Raw genomic sequence first — 26,396 nt, 5'->3', positions numbered from 1 at the left:
TCATGTTGGTACCAAGTATTCCTGGATTTGCCCCACGGTGTCGTGTCACAGCAAGGTCAGATTCTAATTGAGTACTGGTTTGTTTTCTTCTATCAAGTCTGCAGCAAGGCCAAGTCCAAAACTTCCTGGACAGGGCCCTTCATGTAGTTGCCCTTAAGACTCTAATCTGTTTAAAAATTCCCATTAATTCTACAGTTAACCTGTATATAGCAAAGGTACTCTATCTTAAAGGTGAACTATCTGATCTGCTCCCGAGATATTGTCGCCTTGTAAACCATGATACTGTGTTGCTACATATCTGTATTACACCTTAAAGACTTTCATTAAACTTTCTATAGTTTTCCCTTGACGCCTTGTGCTTGATGTCCTCCGCCAACACATTATAGAAAAGGGTTGACGAAACAATTCACAGAGTGTTTGTTGGAACTGTGGGAAAGCTAGAGTATGACTTGGGCCCCGTGACAAATGATGCAGCAATACTGCAACATCTGCTACTCTGCACTACTATACCTGCTACAGACCCCTCGGTCACCACATCTCACATATGCAAAAGAACACTGCAGAGACACCATCACATGTCTCGACGTCAGTGAACTAGCCAGACCTTCCCTCGGGAAGGAACAACCAATCCAAGGAATGTCTCCAATGAAGGAAACCACCTAAGCAAGGTATCCATCCACAGACAGCTGTTTTGGGGGGGTTTCCCCTCATCAGTGTGGAGTACGCTCATGCAAAAGGACGCTGGTTGACCTAAGGGAGATCAACCAAAACACAGCAGAGACACCATCACGTGTCTCAACATCAGTGTATTCTAGAACATTGCCCCCTGGGAAATCAAATATGCAAATGAACACTGCAGAGACACATCACGTGTCTCGACGTCAGTGAACTAGCCAGACCTTCCTCTGCGAAGGAACAACCAAGCCAAGGAATGTCTCCAATCAAGGAAACCACATCTCACGTAGCCCGGGACCCCCTGAGAGTTTTCGAAATATTAGTGGTCTAATGATCAGTCTCCTTTCCTGTTCTTATTTCTTCTGGTGAGAAAATTATGACATAGGGAACCGTGAATTGATGGCTATAAAATGCTCCCTCGAAGGTGCTTAGCGGCACAGTTCTCACAAAGAAAAAAGAAATACTTTCTTGGAGTCGCCAAGAGGTTAAACCCACATCAGGTGCGATGGGTGTTATATTTTACTTGGTTCAACTTTATAGTTATCTACAAACTAGGATCCAAAAATGTAAAAGTGAATGTCCTGTCAAAAGGTTTCTACTGAATGCTTTGTTGTGTTACCGGTGCATATACAGATTTCACTTTAGATTTCCACTTATTGAGCCATTTTGCTGCAATTCATAACTATCTCAAATTGACTACACTCAAGCTTACACTCAAATAGGGGGAGTATACACAGAGAGAGTCAGCTTCCTTCCTTGTAACTGTAGTATGAAGGCAATATCTGTTCCCACACAGTATATTATAGGGTTAATAGACAGCTCTCGGTTGCAGGATGTACAACATCACATGTGCTGGAACACGCCCTATATAATACACCTTCAGTTTCCATTCCTGTGAATCCGGAAGCCATGGCGTCTGATGATCTGAGAGAAGAGCTGCTCTGCTCCATCTGTCTGAACCTTTATACAGATCCTGTAACCCTGAGATGTGGACACAACTTCTGCCGGGACTGTATACATTAGGTCCTGATCACACAGGACGGGACTGGAGGTTATTCCTGTCCTCAATGTAGAACAGAGTTCCGGGAGCGTCCGGCACTGATAAAGAACATAACACTGTGTAATGTAGCAGAACGTTTCCTGTCTACTCAGCCGCATCAGGAGGAGATCACCGGGATCCGCTGCTCTTACTGTGTGGACTCTCCTGTACCTGCTGTGAGATCCTGTCTGCTGTGTGAGGCTTCTCTGTGTGATAAACACCTGAGATATCACAGCAAGTCACCAGAACACGTCCTGACCGATCCCAGCACTTCCCTGGAGAAGAGGAAATGTTCCGTCCATAAGAAGGTTCTGGAATATTACTGCACTGAAGACGACTCCTGTATCTGTGTGTCCTGCAGTCTGGCCGGAGACCATCGGGGACACCGGGTGGAGTTGCTGGATGAGGCCACAGAGAAGAAAAGGAAGAAGCTGAGAAATGTTCTGAGAAAACTGATGACAAAGAGAGAGAAGACTGAGAAAAGAGTCCGGAGTGTGAAGGATCGCAGGAGAAAAGCTCAAGAGAAAGCATCTGGAGAAGCCGAGAGAGTCACTGCCCTGTTTATAGACATCAGGAGACGGCTGGACGACCTGGAGAAGAGGGTCCTGAGGGAGATCTCCAGCCAGGAGGAGCAGTGGTCACGGTCACTGTCTGATGTCATCCTGATGCTGGAGATACAGAAGGACGAGCTGTCCAGGAAGATGAGACACATTGAGAAGCTGTGTAACATGGCGGATCCACTGACTGTCTTACAGGATCCAGACACAGGTGACTTGTGTGATCCTGATGAGGAGGGAGGTGATGAGGACACAGGGGGACATGATACCACACATGATGTGGATGTGATTACAGGGATGTTACATGCAGGTATCTCTGATATAATGACACGTCTACCGACCATCTCACCCCCAAAACCAAAGACAATAAGGTCACAGCCCCCCGGTGTCCGATCTCTGCCCATACACACACAAGCTTCACCTGTGTCAGGTAGACAATATGGGGGCCATAGTGTAATAGTCAGGACTGGGGGTGCTGGGAGGACAGGAGGGATATATGGGCAGGGTCCTGCAGACATATTACTGGGTGTAAGCACAGCTCATAATAATCTCCTTATATCAGAAGACCTGAAAACTGCAGCCAGGACACATACAAAGCAGAATCGTCCAGAAACAGCAGAGAGATTCCAGGATTATCCTCAGGTGATGAGCAGCGGGGGATTCTCCTCAGGGCGACATTACTGGGATGTGGAGATCAGGGGATCAGGGAGGTGGAGGGTGGGGATGTGTTATCCCAGTATAGACAGGAGGGGGGAGCAGTCATCTTTTGCAAATAATAACAAATCCTGGGTTTTAGATGGAGATTTTATGTTTTATAATGTGTGTTTAGCGAGACATAACAGTAAAGAGATCAAGATACCTCAGATCTCCAGTGGTAAACTAAGGATCTGTCTGGATTATGAGGCCGGGCAGCTGTCCTTCTATGAGCTACGTGACCCCATCAGACACTTACACACCTTCACCGCCACCTTCACTGAGCCCCTTTATGCTGTAATATGGGTATATGAGGGTCCTGTAAAGATATTAGGAGGCAGCAGTGGGAGGAACCTCAGGGGGGATCTCCTCTCTTCTATAGGGCTCATCCACACAGGGCAGATACACTGCAGATAATTCATCAAAAATTTTCAGGTTAAAAATCTTTAGCATTTAGAATATTTGAAAAATTGATGAAATGTTACTAAATATTCACATAACGGGGAAAAAAAAAAAAAAACGTTGTACACAAACTAACACCAACTTAACAAGACATTGTACCCAAACCAACACCAACTAAACAAGACATCACACAAATCAACACCAACTAAACAAGACTTCATACACAAACCAATACATCCGCATCCCATAGCCCCAGTACATGATCACAGACATCTATGAACCAGCCCAGGGTTTTCTGTATATATAAGTCCCAGAAACCCCCTCCCCTCTTTTACCCACCACCCAACCTAGCACTAGAGCCCGACCCCAGGTGCAACTAAACAAACATAATATGTGGATAGTAAATTCTCGGCCTTTCCCATTATGTTATTGCAGATTCTTCCTCAAGACTTGGAAATGGAAACGGTAAAGCCTGAAATAAATCCACAATGAAATCTATTATTGTATCTTCAGAGTTTTTCATATATTTTGGTCCTTAGAGACATTGTCATATTGTGGCTGCTGCGGGATCCGCCTCCATATTGTTTTCTCATACTAATCGGCCAGAAAAGTGACAACCAATATGGCGGCGAATACGGCTTCTATTATAGTATAAATGTCTCCGGCCAGGGATAAGATTTGTCGGGTGCAGGAATAAATGTGACTGTGATGACTGTATAAAATGATGGATATATTAATGATACTGATGATTTGTAGCCAATAAATGTTCCTTCCTGTAACAATCGTCCTCTAGTAATGAAGGTTTTATTGTAGGAAATGACAACATGAAATGTTCTATGATGATTCCGGTTTGTTTTCTCCTCATACAGATTATTAGATCCCGATGTCGTGGCAGGGAGGTATGAGGTAATTAGGGTAATTTAGTCTGCCACGCTTCAACTAACTGCCTATGTCCAGATTGGAAAATGGGGAAGTGTCGGCCATCAGGAAATCACACCAACAACCAGTTTGGTCCAAGTTCCATATACACTCCTCTTTATTACTTCCTTGATCCATACATTTATACGGTAGAATATAGGGGTGGTTACAATATGACATTATTACATTCCTCTTTGATCTAATTGGATTACACCAATTTCTATTCATTTATGCATTTTTTACTGCGTAGCTTAGGCCGTTAGACTCTTGTAGAAGTAACGTTTTCTATCTTCACATATCTTCTGGACGTGACTTCCTCTAGCTTCCTCTGCAAACCACCAGCATACTATTCTTTGTCCAGGACAGGAACCATTAATCTTCCATGTGAAGGCTTGCCTTGCAGAAGCAGTTACGAGCTACTAGTATATATATATCTGAAGCAGTTTGTTAAAGGGGTTGGCCACTTTATAGTAAAATAGGTCAGTACAAAGTATTAGTAAGTGTAGTCACTGTATATACTGACAGCAGCTCCCTCTGTACCTCATAGAGCTAACATCAGACTCCCCTTCACCAGGCTGGGGTGCCCTGCTCTGTTTTGTTTCAGTCCACAAAATGGCTGACATGGAGGAGCATGTGACATGCCCTGTCCACTGTGTTCTCCATAGACATATACAGGCTGTGTGGTGGACACTGGGGGGCGGGGCCTTGTCACATGCTCCTCCATGTCAGCAATCTTATGGACCAAAACACCACAGAGCAGGGCAGCCCAGCCTGGAGAAGGGGAGTCTGATATTAGCTCTATGAGGTACACAGGGAGCTGCTGTCAGTATATACAGTGACTACACTTACTAATACTGTACACTGAGCTATTTTACTATAAAGTGGCCAACCCCTTTAAGAATTATATATTGTAATAAAAATCACGTGTTAGTATACATTGTAGATTGAAATGTTTCTCTTATGAGGGCCATACCTTTACCTCCATACCTGACACCGGCATCAGGTCACAAAGTCTGAGCCGGTTCCGTTATTATAACTTTCTGCTCCATAATGCACATAATGTCCTCATTGGTCGGGCGGGGAATTACTGGCGGAGAACCTTCGCTCACTCTTTGCTCGAGTATCTCTGTACTTGATAGTCTCCTCCCCGCATCTATGGCGGCTTTAGAAGTACCTGCCTAAAGGAAGGGTCAACTACATCAGCAAAGTGGAATAGGTTGGCTTTGTGCCATGGAGCTGTGGCCTCGCGGGTGCAGCTGCCCTCAACCAGGTCTGAGAAAAATGGGGTCAGTAAGGAGGGGTTCTATGTCAAAGAGAAGGACTTATCTGCTGTTACCCAAATATGTTTCATTGGCCCCAAATTTCTAATGTACTTTAATTATGGGAAATGCACATATAGGGCTATTTCCTTTAATTTAGTAGATCATGGAGGCTTCAATTTCTCAAAAATTAGGTGACGTCACGAACCAGGGTGTAATTCCAATGGAGTGTCCAGCAGGGGGCGCTCTATATATAGAAGTCAATGAAAACCACACTCTATTGGAATTACAATGGATGTGTATGTAAATGTAATGTACAGTATGTTTTTGATTGAATACATTTATGGAATACTTTGGGGGGCAAGTGTCCTTGCTCCCCAAAATATTCCATAAATGTATTTAATCAGTACATTTGGAGGGCACCGAGCAGGGAGGGAGAGAGGTGCCTGTACATCTACCTCCCCCCTCCCTCCCTGCTCGGTGCTGCTGCCACATATACACAGTACTACTCCTCCCATGGATGGGGGATGGGGGAGTAGTACCTGTGCTATCCCCATTATTGCGCCCCCTGCTGGACACTCCATTGGAATTACACCCTGGTTCGTGACGTCACCTAATTTCAGAGAATTTGAAGATTCGATGATCTACTTAATTAAGGGAAATAGTGCTATATGTGCATTTCCCATAATTAATGTACGTTAGAAATTTGTCTAACTTTCCATAATTAATAACATATTAAAAAATAGTTTTGGCCGAACTTCTCCTTTTAACAACCCACATGGATGGATGGGAGCCACCCACAGTTATTCAGTTTCAGTCCATTTGTTTTAGGTCAGTAAAGAAGTCCAGCACAGTGCTCGCCGTAACTGGACAGCAAGGTAATGCTTATAAACATTTGGCACAGCATGTCCTCTATCTGCTTTACTAGCATACAGCAATACAGCAATAAAGTGCACATGCCATGTATATGGTCCTTCCCTCAGCAGAACATACAATAAAGTGCACATGCCATGTACAGGATCCCTCCATCCACCTTTCTCAGGAGGCTACTAAGTCCATGCTGCAATAACAATAAATACCTCCAGCAACCAATCATATCGCTCCCTAATTACCTCTTAATACAAGACACCGGTCACAAAGGATGGACCCGTACCGGAGCATTGCCTTCCACCAGACACCGCCGTCCCACAGAGTGGAAGTACACTATCACATGACCCAACTCATGTCAGGCTGCGTCATAAGTTTCCAAACTACTTGCGTTCTGTGTGTGTGACGGACCCGCACACGCATACGTGTCCTAATATCGACATGTTTGTAAAGGGCAACAACCAAGACATGTGGGCATCGCCATATATCACCTTATTTGTAAAGGCAACGACCAAGACGTGTGGGCATCACTGTAATTTTTTTTTTTTTTTTTGCAGAAATCAATAGTCCAGGCGATTTTAAGAAACTTTGTAGTTGGGTTTATTAGGCAAATATGCCATTATCTGCATTCAAAAAGACTTTACCCAGGTCCCCCCCCCTCTCATTCACTACTCATTATCAGGAAAACTTGACTCTTTTACATCAGTCGGATCCTGGGGAGGGGGGAAAAGGGAGCTTAGTCGCCAGCAGAGAGCAGAGAACAAAGGATTACATAGCGGAACCTGTGTGAAAGCCGGTATTCAGAGGTCAGAGAGGTCAGTGCTGACTTCAGAGGAGATGGCACGGTGATGTAGCTGTAAATTAACCCTTTGTTGTCCTGTTTTGGTGCCTCATCTCCCTCCACCCCTCCCCTCTCCATAAGAGAACCATGAAGACAGGGGGGAGAGCTTCAGACTGCTTTCTTTTTGATAAAAAAAAATGCATTTTCGGCTAATAAACCCAATTACAAAGTTTCTTAAAATCGCCTGTTGTCCAGGTTTTTATTCAACAACAAAACATTACATACATGAATTCATTCTTATTCTTATGCACTGTAATGCTGATAGTATTTTTGCTCACCCCTTATGTGTCGGAGGTTGAGGATGTAGCCAAACATTTAGCATTGGCAGACCGCACCTGGACACATACAGATGGATACACTACCATATTCTTTGGTTATGCTGACTCATGTATGGGTAATGGAGACGTAATGTTGGGCTTGTAGAGGATACTGGATGGAGTTATCCTGTACATTGCATGTGCACTTGATTTACATTACCAGATGGATTATTGCATTTGTACTTTTTGTATTATACTGCTTTTTCATTCTTAGCATTGCATGTGCACCGTACTCATTTACTTGCCCTCCTGCAGCTACTCATTGCACTTTGTGTTATACTGCCCTTTATCTCCAAGAATTATTGGGAAGTTACATATAACTTTATACATCTGACAAGGATACTGTTTGTGTACATATTTGTTACTGCACTTTATTTGCAGCTTCACTTTCATTACATCATTTATCATACCCATACCTTATGTACTGGGATACTAGTTAACTCTGTGATGTTTTTATGGGTATTTTCAATGTTTTTTTGGGATATGTACTAATAAACTAATTTCTATGGCAAAGCTGCAGTTAGTCTATTTATTCCACTGCGTATCACACGGCTATCCTGGAAAGTTTCGGGAAGTCTGCTCAACCCAGTGCAGGGACCTGGGACCTCGTACTACCCTAACAGGACGGCTACCTCCACACTATAGGACAGGGATCGGGAACTTTCGGCCCTCCAGCTGTTGCCAAACTACAATTCCCATCATGCCCATGCTGTTTGGCAACAGCTGGAGGGCCGAAGGTTCCCCATACCTGCTATAGGGCACAAGGCGGTCAGATCAAAGTTATCTATACGTGAGTATGAATATCTTCTCTTCTACTACGCTATCCCGTTAAAGTACACAGCTATATTGGACAGGGCCCTTAGGACTTTAATTTCTACCGTTACTACTACTTCTACCTCTTGTCTATATCTGCACTTACTGAAGCTTTATTTTTTGTATTGCACTGACGGACGTTATCCTGTTTAAGTAGAGTGCTGCAAACTGCTTCTGCCCCTTCATTCCAGCGATGCCCCCCCCCCTCCCCGATAAAAGCCTTTGACATGTCGCTATGATAGGTACCCTTTAATTAGCGATGCTGTACACCCCCACAGTAAATAGTGATGTGTTTTTGGTTTTTAGATACCCGTATTTAGAGGACTATGTCAAATTCGCTGCACTACATCAATGACCAACGGATGTTTATGTGAATAAAGTAGTCAGGGAGGGGGTGCAGAGTTGTTTTTATTTGAATTAAAAAAAAATATTCTGTGGTGTATTTTTTTTTATTTGAATGCTTAGTAGTGAAAGCTTGGTCTAATAGACGGTGTCCGTTACTTAGTCAGGGCTTAGTGATAGTCCATGAAATGGCTAACACTAACCCCTATTATTACCCCAGTACCCAGCGACTGGAAATAGCCGGGTACCAGCAGTCTTGGAGCATCACAAAATGGCATTCCTGCTCTAGGTGGTAGCAGGCTGGTATCAATAGGCTGGGAAGGGCAAAAAAAACAACAATTCCCACCCTGGTACTACTAGGCTGCTGCTGTTTGTTTTGTTACCTGGCTGGTTATAGAAAAAGAAGAGTCCTACACGCTTTTTAGGGTCCCCCCCTTTTTCTATAATTAGTAAGGTAAAAAAACAAACAAAAGCAATTCAGTAATATCAGGGTAAGAAGAGACATTTATTTTGGCTCTTCCCAGTGAAATAATACCAGTCTGCCACCACCTAGACCAGGAGTGCCATTTATTTTTTTTAATGCTCTGGGACTGCTGGTACCTGACTCCAGTACTCCTATGGCGGAGGGTACTGAGGTAATAATGAGAGGTTTAGTACTAGCCATTTTATGCTAGCCCCAGGGATAGTAATGGATACCATCTATCAGGCAGCTTCCACTACTAAGCCAGTAAAATAAAAAAAATGGCTATGGCTACTACAATGGCAGTTACGGCCCTTATTGACCCCACCCCCACCCCCCGGTATACCACTAGTAGCCTATTGCCCATACTCCTCCCACCTCCAGAGACCGTTCAGAGCCTTCTACCCATGCACCTCCATTGTCCCATTACCACAATATTGCCCAGTATTCCTCTGGATTTACCAAGTGTCCTGTGGTACATTGTGTGGTCCTTCCCACAGCAACCAATCACAGCTCTGGTTTCATTTTACCTCAGCTCAGTAAGCTTGAGCTGTGATTGGCTGCTGTGGGCAATGTGAGCTTCAACCAGCCTGATAAATCTGGGCCTATGAGACTATTTCGAGACAATTTGACACAATCCACTGAAAACAAAAACAGACTAGACTTACTCCTAATAGTACATCGCATTTTCAGTAGACCAGACCATGTACTTACATGTTGTGTTATTATGTGTATTGTTAGTTACTACACATCACAGTCACGTTACTCCATTCTTTCACAATTGGTCCACACATTTCAGTATTTTTTTTTATTCAGTCTTTTTTATCATTTTTTTTTACAAATTTTTTTTTTTACTTTTTTCCACATATAATTTTCGGACACATTCATTTTTTACATATATATATATTTTTATTCAACTATATCCTGTTGCACGTGATGCCATATTTTCACATATACATCGTATTCTCATTTCACATATACATTGTATATTATGAAGTCACAGATTAACTTTCACTGTGTAGTCACTATATATTATATTGATTTAACACGATATAAACAACTATGTGGGATGTATAATTTACTTTGGCGACTTTAGTGCGGCATATTACCTGTCTATAATAGAGTTACAATCCTGTCCATGTTATTCCTATGGCAGCCTGTGTGTATATATATTGGTCACCACCATATCTTTTTTGTCATCATATGACAGGGATAATCATTCAAAGGAAAAACCATAATAAACCTGATGTTATACACCTAAGGAGTTATCCACTTAAGAGCGATAAAATTAAATGCTAGCTGGCCTTACTCACCAAGTCCCCCTGAGTATTTTGAGCCGTCTCCCATCTTTCTAGCTGCTGCTGTTCCTGAGTTACAAGTTTTTCTAAAAGCCGATCTATATCCAAGATGGCACCGGCCAGGAAACTACATTTCCCATCATGCATCTTCCTGATTGGTCCATTGGCGTACTCGCCCCATTAGCTTTCTTTTCTGACCACTACTGTCATTACTCCTTGCTGACTGTGAATGAAAACATTTTAGATCCATCCAGACTCTGAAGAACATCAGTAACATATTATATAAACCTAGGCTCAGGGACACATGTAAGTCTATGAAAGCAGCAAAGGTGCATGGAGATGATGCTGAGGGCCGGGTTACCAAGTCAATAGAAAGCTAACCCAGCCCCAGAGAGGGGATCACATGTCCTCAGACCACAAATGGAGGGGGAAAGAGGGAGCTGAGCATGGTCAGAGTGGACCCAGAGTAGAGGATTTTAGACATCCAGAGCGGATGAGAATGAGAGAAGGAAGGGGGGCAAGATAGGTTATAGATGTATATTAGACATAGGGTGGTATTAGGAAGAGGGATTGTTTACAATATTTTTTTGTTACCTGGATAACCCCTTTAAGTGCCGATTCATCATTTTAAGTATATTTTTATTGTGATATTTTTTTGTATATTTAATCAAATTGTCTAACATGTTTTTGGCTTTTTTGAATAATTGTCTCTATAATGTTTATAGAACCCTGAAATACACATAATGCAGCATGAAGGGGCTCGGTGAAGGTGGCGGTGAAGGTGTGTAAGTGTCTGATGGGGTCACACAGCTCATAGAAGGACAGCTGCCCGGCCTCATAATCCAGACAGATCCTGACTCTATTACTGGAGATCTGAGGTAACTGGATCCTTTGCCTGTCATGTATCACTAAACACCAATTCTCACGTTTTTCTAAACTCCAGGACTTATTATTATATCCAATAAGTGCCTGCTGTCCTGCCCCTTTCCTGTCTATACTGGGATAACACATCCCCATCATGCAGCACTGTGATCGACTGAACTCCACATCCCAGTAATGTCGCCCTGAGGAGAATCCCCCGCTGCTCATCACCTGAGGATAATGGAATCTTTCTGCTGTTTCTGGACGATTCTGCTTTATATGTGTCCAGGTTAGAGTTTTCAGGTCGTCTGATATAAGGAGATTATCACGAGCTGTGTTTGTATCCAGTAATATGTCTGCAGGATACAGAAAATGAACGAGTTCAGCTCCCGGCAAGGTGGAATCAAGTGCGTTGTTTATTGTGTCTCCGTCACCGTACACACATGCGGCATGCCCCCAACAGAAGCCTACGCGTTTCGGCTACTAAACCGCAGCCTTAATCATAACATAGTAATATGTCTGCAGGACCCTGCCCATAGATCCCTCCCTCCCCCCCAGCACCCCCAGTCCTGACTATTACACCATGGCCCCCATATTGTCTACCTGACACAGGTGAAGCTTGTGTGGGACTGGGCAGGGATCGGACCTCGGGGGGCTGTGACCTCATTGTCTTTGGTTTTGGGGGTGAGACGGTCTGTAGACGTGTTACTATATCAGAGATACCTGCATGTAACATCCCTGTAATCACATCCACATCTACACCATGTGTGGTATCATGTCCCCCTGTGTCCTCATCACCTCCCCCCTCCTCAGGATCACACAAGTCACCTGTGTCTGGATCCTGTAAGACAGTCAGTGGATCCGCCATGTTACAGAGCTCCTCAATGTGCCTCATCTTCCTGGACAGCACATCCTTCTTTATTTCCAGCTTCTGGATGACATCAGACAGTGACCGTGACAGCGTCTCCTCCTGCCTGGAGATCTCACTCAGGATCCTCTTCTCCAGGTCGTCCAGCCGTCTCCTGATGTCTATAAACAGGGCGGTGACTCTCTTGGCTTCTCCAGATGCTTTCTCTTGAGCTTTTCTCTTGCGCTCCTTCACACTCCGGACTCTTTCCTCAGTCTTCTCTCTCTTTGTCATCAGTTTTCTCAGAACATTTCTCAGCTTCTTCTTCCTCTTCTCAGAGGCCTCATCCAGCATCTCCACCCGGTGTCCCCGGTGATCTCCAACCAGACTGCAGGACACACAGATACAGACGTCGTCCTCAGTGCAGTAATATTCCAGAACCTTCTTATGGACGGAACATTTCCTCTTCTCCAGGGAAGTGCTGGGATCGGTCAGGACGTGTTCTGGTGACTTGCTGTGATATCTCAGGTGTTTATCACACAGAGAAGCCTCACACAGCAGACAGGATCTCACAGCAGGTACAGGAGAGTCCACACAGTAAGTGCAGCGGATCCCGGTGATCTCCTGATGCGGCTGAGTAGACAAGAGACATTCTGCTACATTACACAGTGTTATGTTCTTTATCAGTGCCGGCCGCTCCTGAAACTCTGTTCTACATTGAGGACAGGAATAACCTCCAGCCCCGTCCTGTGTGATCAGGACCTGATGTATATAGTCCCGGCAGAAGTTGTGTCCACATCTCAGGATTACAGGATCTGTATAAAGGTTCAGACAGATGGAGCAGAGCAGCTCTTCTCTCAGATCAGCAGACGCCATGGCTTCTGGATTCACAACAATGGAAGCTGAAGGTGTATTGCATAGGGCGTGTTCCAGTACATGTGACATTGTACAACCTGCAGCGAGAGCTGTCTATTAACCCTATAATCGTCTGCCCTGGAACAGATGTCTTTAGTCATAGGGACAGGAAGCTTACTCGCTGTGTATTCTCCACCCATTAGAGACATCTTTAACAGAAGTGACACGCAATCAGGAACAAAGGCCCTATTCCGGGTAAGCTAGCCATCAAGATGACCCCTTAGGAATCCTAGCACTTGCAGCAGAGTTCTCAGCTTAAATTGCTCTTATCTGACTACTGACTGTATATGTGGTGGAGTTGTTGGCTGGTTTTGCTGTACAGCTCAGCCAGGGATGTAAATGTTGTGATGCCAGTGCTTGTCCAGCACACAGGTGTAATGTTGGTACCTGCTTTGTTTAGGTGGCTGGCTGTATTCCCCAAATGGTCAGGGACCTGCCGGGCTTGTGTGGATCCCTTGGGCTCTTGTCACGGTAGTCCTGAGTGGCAATTGACCCACCCAGACTATTGGTACTACCACCCAAAGAAATGGGAAAAATGACCCAAGGTGTGCAGTTAGTGTGTATGGGTGCTGGTGCGTATAAAGGATGACTGAGTCCCAGTGATACCAAAAATAGAACAGCTTTACTGCAAAGTTTTTCAGCAATATAATACACTTCAGTAAAATAGATAAATCTTCTCACAGACTTTAGGGTTTGAACTTGTTTGTGCTTGAGGAGGTGCTGGAGAAGTAGAGTAGAAGAGAGGTAGTTGTAGCGGTGCTTGAAAGTTGAGAGTAGAGGAGAACAGTTTGCTTAGGGAGTCCCAACCCAATGTGGCAATGTACTCTGCCGGAACATTAGGGAATACTTGTAGAGTGAGAGGTTTACTTGTACCCGTGCATAGACTTTGGTTTGACCACCTTCAGTGTTGAGTGACCCGTCCTAATAGGGTGATACAAGGCCCAGTCAAGGTTATCTGGGTGAAGCTAAGTTACCTGCACTGCGAGATAGGATACGTAGACCTACCTTTGGTAGCTTTGTCCTATCCATTCTAGTTCCTCTTGTGTATCTGGATACTGCTTTGCATGGGTTTTCGGCATGGGTTAGGATGTTCTTAGACTCTTCTCCCTTTTAGTGTTTAGCACTGCATAGTAGATATAGTATAAGTAGTAAAAGAACTTGCTGTCTCTAGCTTCATTTATACACACTCGTGTCTTAGATTAGACAGCTGTACTGACTTTGGTCTTGGACAAGGGTCCTGGTATATGCCAGGCCCTGGCTTGGCTACAGCAGGCACAATTGCTCTCTGTGTCTTTTCTACCACAAGAATCCAACTAGAACTAACAGCACTTCCTTTCCCCAAGTAACAACTTCCTACAGGGGCTAAGTAATCTACCCTGTGAGTGGTGGGGAAGAGTGTGTGGGGAAAAAAAGAAGAAAGATAATAGGTTGAAATTAGAGAGCACTTCCTACTGGTCACTAAGAGCACATGTTACACAATAAAACATCAACCAATTAGGTCCTTCAGCTGTGCATACATAGAAATACATATAAAAGATACTGACATCTAGCGGTCAAACTGTAACATAGCTCTTCATCACCACTTAACCCGGAGAAAGAAGCTTTTGCAACAGGTGTATAAGAGAAGAGAAAAGAACATACGTGGTGGGACACCACATATACTCTGTGACTGAGATGTGACTGGACTGTGGCTACAGAATGTTTCTAACCACTTGCCCTCTTCCAGCTTAGTTTGTCCTTTATTCTATTTTAGCGATAGAAATTTAGCTGCTATATCTCCTCCCTACACATCCCTCACATTTATAGTGACTGCTGTGATTCCTTCAGGGCCAGTATATCAGAGAGCGCAGGGCCACACACCATGGGCAAATATACAACGTCCTAGAGCTGAGAGGTAGAGGGTCTCTAATGTGTCCTGCACCTACCCCTGCCCAGCATTACCTAGTTATGGCTGCCCGGTTCTCCCACCTGGTTTACCATAATGAGGTTGTGTTCCTGATCTGCTATACTGTGTCTATACCTGTTTACATGATGTTGCCTCTACCTGACTCTTGTGGTCAATGATGTATCCCTGAGTATGACCCCAGGCTAATAACCTATGCCGCCTTCCTCTGCCACAACCTGCTACCTGGCTGCCAGCCTACTACCCATGCCAGCACCAGTGCCCTTTCTCTCGGCCATTACCCACACTGGGACCATTCCTGGGAAGTTCTCTAGCAGCTTCTGCGGGATATGGGGTGAAAACCTAGAGTGTACATATATCCCGCTCCCGGTACTGGACTAAAGGCATAGTGGTTGGGTAGCAGAGCAGGTCCGCACCCGCCGGGGTGTTACATATATTATAATAATCCAACCAGCAGCCTTACAGTAATAGCTTCAGTACCTCCATAACAGACACTGTGCCCTCATAGTAGTAAGAGCTCCCTTATATAAGCAATAACCAGTCACTGCCACCCTATCAGTGTACCCCACAGTATGAGCCTCAGTGCCCCCATAACAGCCCCAGAGCAGTCCAGTAACAGTATCCCAGTAACAACAGGCTGAAGAGAAGGAAGTGGTGATGACGTTCCTGCCTCCTGCTCAGACACTTGTATGGTCGGCACCTGTGTGACCGGCTGAACCTGATCACGTCTATACGTCTGTGTACTCTGACCCGCTGAATCCATAGCAAAGTCATCACCAAGAGACCAACAAGAACTCACAACCGAGGTGAGAGGAAAGTCATGGGGGATGGGGCTGGCGTGGCCTCCATCAGTAAGGGGATTTCTCCATCCTCTCTGTGTATTATAACTTCCTGTCACCAGGAGACATTGGGGATTCCCCATTGCTGGTGGTTCAGACACACAAGATGGATCAGAAACAGAAGGAAGAGTTTGGGGGAGGTTGATGTGTCTGCTGTAATTTGTGCCTAAAATATTGTGCAGTTACCGTGTCTGACTTTAAGGTAGATTTTCAATAATTCCACCACCTGGAGGCCAACAATCTGTTCAATACTTGTTATTACCTTATCAGTCTCCTTCCCCGAGTTCTCACTGTTCCCTTCTCCTCAAGACACAGGAAACAATGCCTGAGCCTTGCTCTCCATCCTGCTGCTGAACTCCCTGTTCCACCCTCCCTTCGGGAACGCTCTTATGACCACTGTCCCTCGCCGGCTGTCTCTGCACTCTGTAATGCCAGCAGGTAGGGTTAGTTACAGCAAGGTCACCAGCAACCTGACCCTGGAGGGGGACAGCCTTCATCACAGAGTGCAGAGACAGACGGGTAGGGACTCTGGACATGTGTGCGTCCCCAAAGGGAGGGAGAAAGAGGTAGTTCAGCAGCAGGATGGAGAGGAAGGCTCAGACACTGCTTTCTGCGTCCTGAGCAGAGGGAAGCACAGTCAGAACTCCGGAACCGAGACTGATAAATTATAGAACAAATTGTTAGAGGGGGAGTTATTGAACATCTATTTAAGTAGATACCCCAATAGTTAATGAAACCCCAAGTAAGTAGATGCCCCCATTAGGTTGCCAACCCTTCTGACAATTAAATGGGTTATCCAGCGCTCCAAAAACATGGCCACTTTCCCCCTACTGTTGTCTCCAGATTGGGTGGGGTTTTGAAACTCAGTTCCATTGAAGTAAATGGAGCTTAATTGCAAACTGCACCTGATCTGGAGACAAGAGTCATGTTGTCTCTGAAAGAAAGTGGCCATGTTTTTGTATCACTGGATAACCACTTTAAGGAGATGTTCCCATCTCAGTGGGTAAATACCCCCATCTCCCAATTACGTACATGCAACCAGTAGGTAGTTAACCCTCAAGTAAGTAAATGTCCCAGTAGGTATTTCCCCCCCCCCCCCCCATCCCTTTAGATGCCACCCACACACACACACACACACACCAGTAGTCAGTTAACTCCAATTAAGTACATGACCCAACCCCGGTAGGTAAGAAACTCATTAAGTAAATTAAGTAGATTCCCCCAGTAGGTAGTTTCCCCACTCTCTCCAGGATGCCCCTAGTGGGTTGGTTTTACCTCGCACCTTGTGAGTAAGACGGCCTCACCCCTTGAAACGTTGCGTGTCAGGGAAAGAAATGCCAGATGAGCTTTCAGTTTTACTTACACTCGTCCAGCGCTTATCAGCTGTGAACAATAGAATAACATTATTGACCATTAATCATTGGCATTCATATGGAACAGGCATGTTTAATGTTTGCTGTCGCTGGGAAACTTGTTGAACTGAATGTTGATAGTGAGAACTCGGTTGTTTCCTAGAGCAGTTAACATTGGTTCTGCACATATACATACCGCAGCAGGTCTTGATCACCTAACAGCTGCGGCCCACCTCAAATCCCAGCGACCCCCCCATTCTGTAACATTCTGTGCTCCTAATGACTTTGCGCCTCCCATATGGGGAAGGGGAGACAATACAGCGCCCCCTTCGCATCTGCTAGAGTGATGCACCATGTGTGATCGCACAGGCCACACACCCAAAAGGCCGGCCCTGACTAAGGGCCCTATTCCACCGGACGATTATCGTTCAGATTATCGTTAAATTGTTCGAATCTAAACGATAATCGTTCGGTTGAAATGCAGTTAACGATTAACGACCGAACGAGAAATCGTTGATCGCTTTATAAGACCTGGACCTATTTTTATCGTTGCTCGTTCGCAAAACGTTCGCAAATCGTTTGCATTGAATAAGACGTCGTTCGGTCGTTCGCAGTAGATACGAACACAATAGCGAAGAAAAAACTATCAAATACGATCATAAGTAACGATTATTGTTCCATGGAAATGAGTGAACGTTTTATAGCGGTCGTTTGAGATCTTTAATCGTTAACGATTATGAGAGCGATAATTGTCCGGTGCAATAAGACAACAATCTCTCCATTACTTCTAATCTCCAGCCGATCAATACAAGGCACAATGTTATCTGGCTATAGCACCGACATGACTGTATACGGATGCATAACACAGAATAACTCCTTGGATATTTGCTCTGCCAATATACAGTGTAACCACTAGCTGTGACTACAATACAACACACATTGCTTCTTGCACAAACATTTACAAATCAGTACAAGTAATTATGGTCCAGTGCGACATTCACAGAATACTGATATTGGAGTTATGTGTCCGACAACTAAGCTGCAGTGCAAGGAAGCCAAATACTCGGAAAATGTGCAGGATTTTATTATGTACTCCAGTACTTGTTACATGAGGTGAAATGTTTTCTTATGTTATGTACAGTATGTTATGCTATTGGTATTACTATTACTACTATTATCATTACTACTACTACAACTACTACTACCACAAGCTGTGATAAGTATGCAGAACGGCACATCCAGTAGTATCTGGCCCTGGGGCATCACTAGGAAGAGCTGACCTTTCACCCTTGGCCAATAGGACTCATAGAAGCAGCTGGGCCCTTCGGCCACATGCAACTTCTCCAACTGCTGACTAGACTTGAACAGCGCAGAATGCAGGAATTGACTGAAGATCTGTCTTTGAGAATGATGCCGCTTTAAGCGTGGACAGAAGATCACACCTAATCGCTTCGCACAGCATAGTTGTAAAGTCACAGGAGCAGGAACTCAGAAGGTCAGGAACATGCACTGACTAGCATTCCCTGGAGACAACTGGAAAGAGTGAGAGCAGGGAAATGGAACTGGAGAGAGACCCCAGACCTACACTAACCACCTTACTTATAGTTCGGGGAAGCTTTTCCATTGGTAAAGGTGACCTGAAGTAACTCGGTAGCTGATATACCGGGAGACTTTCGGTCAGGGCCCGATAGGCCAACAGAGAGAAAAATCACAAGCATCCTAACTGGTAAGCTGTGATAGGCTGGCCTGGAGATAAACTAGACAGGCCGGCTCCACCAACAGGTGACAGAGAGAATTACATGTGAAAAATCATGTACACACTTAACCCCTGACAAACCTTCAGCCTCTGCTCGCTGTAGGTGAATAACACATAGAATAATACACAGTAAATGCATAAAATGCCCTTTAGCCATAGGAAACCACTGGACATGAAGTAATCTCTGTGCAGCACTACACACACACACACACACACACACACACACATATATATGTGTGGTATAAGTCAATATTCAGACATCCTCATAAATCCCCTAAATCCATTCTAACAACCGAGAAAAAGAGCAAGCGTACATACAAAAATTTTGTGTTCTTTGTTGTGTCTTGTTCACACCTTTCTCAAAAGCTTCGTATCCAGGTTAACTGGTGATGAAGTACTTTTATTGTTTCGCCACTAGATGTCAGTGTTATGTATAGAGATCTATTGCACGGCTGAAGGAAGTAACGGATTAAGCTTTGTGTTAGGAACCGGACAGCAGGACAAGACAAACAGGGAGCCCTAAGCTCAGCCCCGCCCACTGTCCTCTACCTATTTGCCACAATCCGCCCTAAAATGGCGGCGAGCAACTGGGCGGCAGTCCCTGCGCTGGCTAGGTGGGACACAAGGACAAGACAGACAGACAAAACACAATAACGAATGGTCAACAGTCCGGGTCACAACAAACGGGCAGCAAAAGTACAAAATCACAATCCGAAGGCAAAGTCAATATACAGGCAGTATGGTCAGGGGCAGGCAGCAAACAAGAATGGTCAGAAAGGCAAAGCAGGGTCAGAATAAACAGAGCAAGAATAGAAACAGAGAACCAGGCAGAGACAAGCTCAATATCCGGCAAAGAGAGCACAGACTGGGTTAGTAATATAGGAGGCCAGGATTCTGGTCCAGAACGTAATTGGACCATCCCCCTGATCTCCAAGCACAGACACCTGAGAACAAGACAGATCCACTGGCAGGATGACCTGTCAGTCACAGCAGAACCCAAACACAGATTAACCATGACATGGCCAGACAGAATTCAGCAGGTGAAGTCGGGAGTGTCTCCCAACAAAGGTGAGCATATAAACCAGTGTTCACACACTGCAAACAAAACACAGAAACAGGATACAAGAAAATCAGTGCCTTCTCGGCCGAACAGCACGAGCCGAGGGGCGCATAATGCTCTGCAGAGATACCATCCTGACACTTTGTGTATTTCTGACCTATCGAAGGTGCGTTCTTTCTCCACCTATCTCGCTTATTTTATTCTCCCACGCACACACCTCTCCACCAATCCTAGGCAGACACACTAGAAAGCCCCTGTAGGAGGAGTTTTGCACTGGTAGGAGGAGGTGGAAGCAGTCAAGTTCTAGTCAGATTCTGGTACAAAGCAGACGCAAAACGAAGCAGTCCCTGCAGTAGCCAAGCCGGGGCCTGGTTTAGGCTAGGACCCTTGTCCGGGACGAAGTAGTCTAGCACAGTACAGCCTAGTGACCAGACGTATGCTGACACAGCTGGAGACCCGTTTCTTCACTACTACCTCTAAGACCAAGATGCAGTGCTAAGCACTTTAGAAGGGAAAGGGATGCCAAGGACCACCCTGACCCAACGCTGTGAACATCTCTACAGAGTGCAGGGCAGTACCCTAAAGGAAGAGGGACTAGCCTGGATAGGACAAAGCTACCCGACGGTCTACGTATCCTATCTCGCAGCGCAGGTAACTGGGAAGACCCGGAAGCTTAGCTACACCCAGATAACCACCACTGGGGCTTGTGTCACCCTGCGATGACAAGTCACTCGACACTGTAGGGCACTAGGTGATCAGACTAAAGTCTATGCACTGGCACAAGTAAACCTCTCACACTACAAAAGTATCTATTCAAGTTCCAGCAGAGTACATAGCTACACTGGGTTAGGGCTCCAGCGGCTAACTCTTCTCCCTACTCTCCCTCCGCACTGCTACAACTGTTTCTATTCTCTCTCGAACACTTCTGTTAAGCACCAAGGTAAAGTTCTCAAGAAGGACTGTGTACAGATTGAACCAGTGTAAAGTGTATCAAAGTCTATATACTGTAAAAATTTACTATTTTCTACAAAACACCGCAGTAAAGCTGCTACTTATTTTATTTTTAACCTGGAGTCCGGTCATTCTTTCGCACTGGCACCCACACGCTGCACCATACATCTTGGGTCATTTTTCCCCTTTCTGTGGGTGGCTGTACCGATAGTCCGGGTGGGTCCTCAGGACACCGTGATAAGAGCCCAAGGGGCCCAAACAAGCCCAGCAGGTTACTGACCATTTGGGGAATAAGCCGGCCACACAACAAAGCAGGTGCAAACATCACACCTGTGTGCTGGACTAGCACTGGCGTCACAACAAAAACACCACTGGCTGAGCAGTACAATCCACCACAATAGTGCTTGTAATCTTAATCATGAAGAACTTATTGATAATTTGTCTCGTACACAGCCCAATATTTCCTCTCCAACATTTGTGACGGGCTACAGTCGCCAGTTTGGTAAGATCCAAAATATCATCAACAAATACATACCTGTGTCGACACAGGATCCTTCTCTAGATAAATATAGTGTCACGTTGGGGTCCTACATTAGGGTCAAAATTATCACTAAGGGGAGATTTATTAAACGGGTGTAAAGTAGAGCTGGCCTAGTTGCCCCTAGCAACCAATCAGATTCCACTTTTCATTCCTCACAGTTATTTGGAAAATGAAAGGTGGAATCTGATTGGCTGCTCGGGGCAACTAGGCCAGCTCTACTTTATACCATGTCTGATAAATCTCCCACCAAGTCTCTACGTAAGGCAAGATCAGGTTAGAGAAAGAAGTTTGTGGCTGCGGCATAAAGGCTGCCATAAGTTTGGCCACAGTAGATGTGTAACATGTTCACACCTACAAACAGGCACAATATTCCAATCTACGGTGACTGGGAAGAGCTCCATCACTAATACTTACATGAACTGTAAGGGTATAAACCCACACACCATATATGCAGCGTATTTACTGCTGCGATACGCAGCAAACTCGCAGCTAACTCGCAGCAGATTAGATCTAAATAACTGAACACAGCATCAAATCTGTACCAACAAATCTGCTGCGTATTTGTTGCGTATCTGCTGCGTATACGGTGTGTGGGTTTATACCCTTATACTACACATGTTGTATATCTGTCAGATCTGACAGCTACAATATGTGGGATGTACATCCCGAGCCTTCAATGTTCATTACATGAGACTCCAGTTCTGTCAGGTGACTGGCGTAGTACCACGTGACACATACTCACACCATGTGACTATCCTGTCATTTCCGCCCTACACGCGCTGATGTGGACTTGGCCACTGGGGAGTGGAGACATGGAGTGGTAAGGCTGTATGTATCATCATGTATATTATGTATTTCATATTCCCCCGTTTCAGTGTATGGTGATTACTGGACACTGATTGCATAACCTTTATTGGCCTTATAAATAGTCTACTGATACTGATTAGCGATAAGCGCGTAGTGAAATATTCAACGGGAATTCAAATAGAATAGGCACCGATATTCGACTATTCGAACGAATATTCGATCCCATTATAGCCTATGGGAAAAAAATTCTCGGCACTTCGAAATCCAAATTCGACCACTTGGAGGTCACCAACACCAATACCATCTCGATTGAATTGTATTCGCTCATCTCTAATACTGATGGTCACTTACCCCTGAGGAAGGCTTAAGGACAAAACGCGTGGGAACTCTGTTCCATCCCACCCCATGAGAGCTGGACCATGTGACTTATCAACTTCCATTTAATTTTTGCACATTTTTCTCATATATAACCGATATTTTTTTTACATTTTTGTGATCTGTTGGTTGTATTAATTTTCCATATATGTTTTGTATTGGGGTTTAGTTTAGTCTATCATTTTGTGGTTTTGTGCACTTGCACATTTTTTTGATCACAAGGACTCCTATCCGGCCCCAATCTACTGCTGCAGAGTTTTCTATTTTACCTCAAGCTATTGTTGTTATTACTATGTTATTGCACTTAGTACCAAAGCACTGTTATATTATTTTTTTTGTATTGCACTGAAGATCTTTTCTTAAGTAAAGTTTAAGCATTATTTGAGTGGTCATTTCTGTCGCTGCACCCTGCACCTCACACTAGTTTTACCAAAGGTCCGGTGCCCGTTACAAGTCGCCCCAAAACACCAGAGCTCACCGTCTGGTTCAACACCAGTATCCAGCGCCCCGGGCCACGGCAATAGCATAGCCCCATGTGTAGCAGCATTCATGTGAAATATAAAAAAAACCTAAATTATATGCACCTCTTGCGGATCGAGTAGTGTCTCTCTATTTCTGGAGATCTGGTCCGGTATCTGCTCTTAAAAGTTCAGTGAGCTTGTGGCACAGGCATCCTGATACTCACCTGCCCCAGGAGCTCACTGCTGCAGCCCGCAACGCCTACACTTCTCTCCTCTGCAGACATGTGACACTCACCACCGTCGGCCATGGCAGGTGGCCCACTGACTGATAATCCAGGAGGCATTTGCCTGGTCTGCCAGATTATCAGTCCAGGCCTGCCCCCCATCTACAAGAAAAGGGATTCATGGAATCTACTCAACGCTTTGGTGTCCTATTGGTGCATAGGAACAGACTTTGCAGAGTCTAATATGCTCATGTGTTGCTTTACGTTTATTTAGCAGTTTGAGCCATTTTGCTGCAATCTAGAGCTACTTCAGATTGGCCTCTACTTATATAATATTGTTCACAAACATTCTATAACACATGAGTTCTGTGAGAACAGGTAAGTAGACATTGCAATACAGATGAACAATAAGAAGCTGAATGTGTGACGTCCCCAACCACAGGAGCTTTCACTCTAAGGTGGGACATTTATTAAGATGGTCATACTCATACGCCGGTCTTAAATTAGGCTCTGCCTCTTCTCCCTGGCCAAATTCACTAGGAGGCGCATGCCTCTTACCGAATCCAGCTGTGCGTCCAAAACTGCGCCTGGTGTACCGAATCAGGGGATATGTCAGGCATACACCATGAAGAAGGGGAGAATCTACGCCTTCTCCCTGGCGTACGCCCCAGCCGTATGTTTCATAGATGTCCCCCATAGAGTCAACTTTCTTCTCTATAACCAAAGACATCTGTTTCCATGTAGCATATTATAGGGTTAATAGACAGCTCTTGGACGCAGGTTGTACAACGTCACATGTACTGGAACACGCCCTATATAATACACCTTCAGCTTCCATTGTTGTGAATCCAGAAGCCATGGCGTCTGCTGATCTGAGAGAAGAGCTGCTCTGCTCCATCTGTCTGGACCTTTTTACAGATCCTGTAACCCTGAGATGTGGACACAACTTCTGCCGGGGCTGTCTTCATCGGGCTTTAAATGTACAGGACGGGGCTGGAGTTTATTTCTGTCCTCAATGTAAAACAGTGTTCCGGGAGCGTCCGGCATTGCAAAAGAACATAACACTGTGTAACGTGGTGGAGAATTTCCAGTCTACTCAGCTGCATCAGGAGGAGATCACCGGGATCTGCTGTACTTACTGTATTCACTCTCCTGTACCTGCTGTGAGATCCTGTCTGCTGTGTGAGGCTTCTCTGTGTGATAAACACCTGAGATATCACAGCAAGTCACCAGAACACGTCCTGACCGATCCCAGCACTTCCCTGGAGAAGAGGAAATGTTCCGTCCATAAGAAGGTTCTGGAATATTACTGCACTGAGGACGACGCCTGTATCTGTGTGTCCTGCAGTCTGGCTGGAGATCACCGGGGACACCGGGTGGAGATGCTGGATGAGGCCTCCGAGAAGAAGAAGAAGAAGCTGAGAAATGTTCTGAGAAAACTGATGACAAACAGAGAGAAGACTGAGGAAAGTGTCCGGAGTGTGAAGGAGCACAGGAGAAAAACTCAAGAGAAAGCAGCCGGAGAAGCCAAGAGAGTCACTGCCTTGTTTATAGACATCAGGAGACGGCTGGACGACCTGGAGAAGAGGGTCCTGAGGGAGATCTCCAACCAGGAGGAGCAGCTGTCACGGTCACTGTCTGATGTCATCCAGAAGCTGGAGATACAGAAGGACGCGCTGTCCAGGAAGATGAGGCACATTGAGGAGCTGTGTAACATGGCGGATCCACTGACTGTCTTACAGGATCCAGACACAGGTGACTTGTGTGATCCTGAGGAGGAGGGAGGCGATGAGGACACAGGGGGACATGATACCACACATGGTGTAGATGTGGATATGATTACAGTGATGTTACATGCAGGTATCTCTGATATAGTAACACGTCTACAGATCGCCTCACCCCCAAAACCAAAGACAATAGTCAGGGCGGGGAGGATCTATGAGCAGGGTCCTGCAGACATATTCCTAGAGAATATTCCCCTTAAATCACATGACCTGAGAACCAGGACAAATACAAAGCAGAATCGTCCAGAAAGTGCAGAGAGATTACAGTTTGATTTTAAGGTGACGCACATCGGGGGAGTCTTCTCGGAGCCACAAGCTCAGGGGGAGAAGAAAAGTGCTAAGAAAATGTACAAGGGAGGGGAATGTTTCATGTGCCTGGCCACGGGAAAGTCGAGCGTAGACAGAAGGATGAGTTATCCCATTAGAGACAGTAGTGGGGAGCAGTCAGATATTTAAGATAATAACAAGTCCTGGAGTTTATATAGAGGGGGGAGTATAATAATCGGTGTGCAGTGATACATGGCAGGAAGAAGATCCAGTTACATCACCAGATCTCCGGTAATAGAGTCAGGATCTGTCTGGATTATGAGGCCGGGCGGCTGTCCTTCTATGAGCTGTGTGACCCCCTCAGACACTTACACACCTTCACTGAGCCCCTTCATGCTGCATTATATGTATGGGAAAATTCCATAAAGATATAAGAGGAGGAGCAGCTGCTGCGAGGAGCCGTCACCATAGAGGAAACAAACAAATGGCCACCAGGGATCTATGAAGTATAGGGATGATCATAGTAAAAGCCAGGATACACCCGATCATATGATGACAAGTAAAGATATAAGACCAATCCAATAATATATATATTTTAAGAGTTGATACTATCATGCAGTATAAAAAATAAAATAAAAAAAGTTTAGGCCAGTATGGTGGTCAATATATACACACAGGCTGAGATACTGTATGAATTAAATGGGTAGTAATGTAACTCTATTATAGACAGGTAACATGCTGCTAAATTATACATCCCTCATAGTGGTTTATATCCTGGTAAATCAAGTAATAATAATAATAATAATAATAATAGTGATTACATAATGGAAGTAAATCTGGGACTGCATAATATCCAAATATAACAATAATATCCAGTGATTATTACAGAAAATGATAGATATTGGGGGAGATTTATCAAACATGGCGTAAAGTGAAACTGGCTCTGTTGCCCCTAGCAACCAATCAGATTCC

General features: G+C 44.9%; 1 protein-coding gene and 1 pseudogene across 1 annotated transcript; one reads left to right on the top strand and one right to left on the bottom strand.

The window, feature by feature from the left end:
• Positions 1-1,579: 1,579 nt before the first annotated feature.
• On the top strand, positions 1,580-26,346 carry LOC138771245 (uncharacterized; annotated as a pseudogene).
• Positions 10,057-13,068, bottom strand: LOC138787314 (E3 ubiquitin/ISG15 ligase TRIM25-like). The gene is made up of 2 exons (XM_069964554.1): positions 11,860-13,068; positions 10,057-11,696 (listed from the first exon to the last, which is right to left on the bottom strand). The coding sequence occupies exons 1-2, from the start codon at positions 13,063-13,065 to the stop codon at positions 11,145-11,147; spliced, it is 1,758 nt and encodes a 585-aa protein (XP_069820655.1). The 5' UTR covers positions 13,066-13,068; the 3' UTR covers positions 10,057-11,144.
• Positions 26,347-26,396: the final 50 nt, after the last annotated feature.

This window comes from Dendropsophus ebraccatus, chromosome 1, assembly GCF_027789765.1.
Source record: "Dendropsophus ebraccatus isolate aDenEbr1 chromosome 1, aDenEbr1.pat, whole genome shotgun sequence".
NCBI classification, from domain to species: Eukaryota; Metazoa; Chordata; class Amphibia; order Anura; family Hylidae; genus Dendropsophus; species Dendropsophus ebraccatus.
Note: the sequence above shows the minus strand (reverse complement) of the source record. Positions and strands in the feature narration are given on the sequence as shown.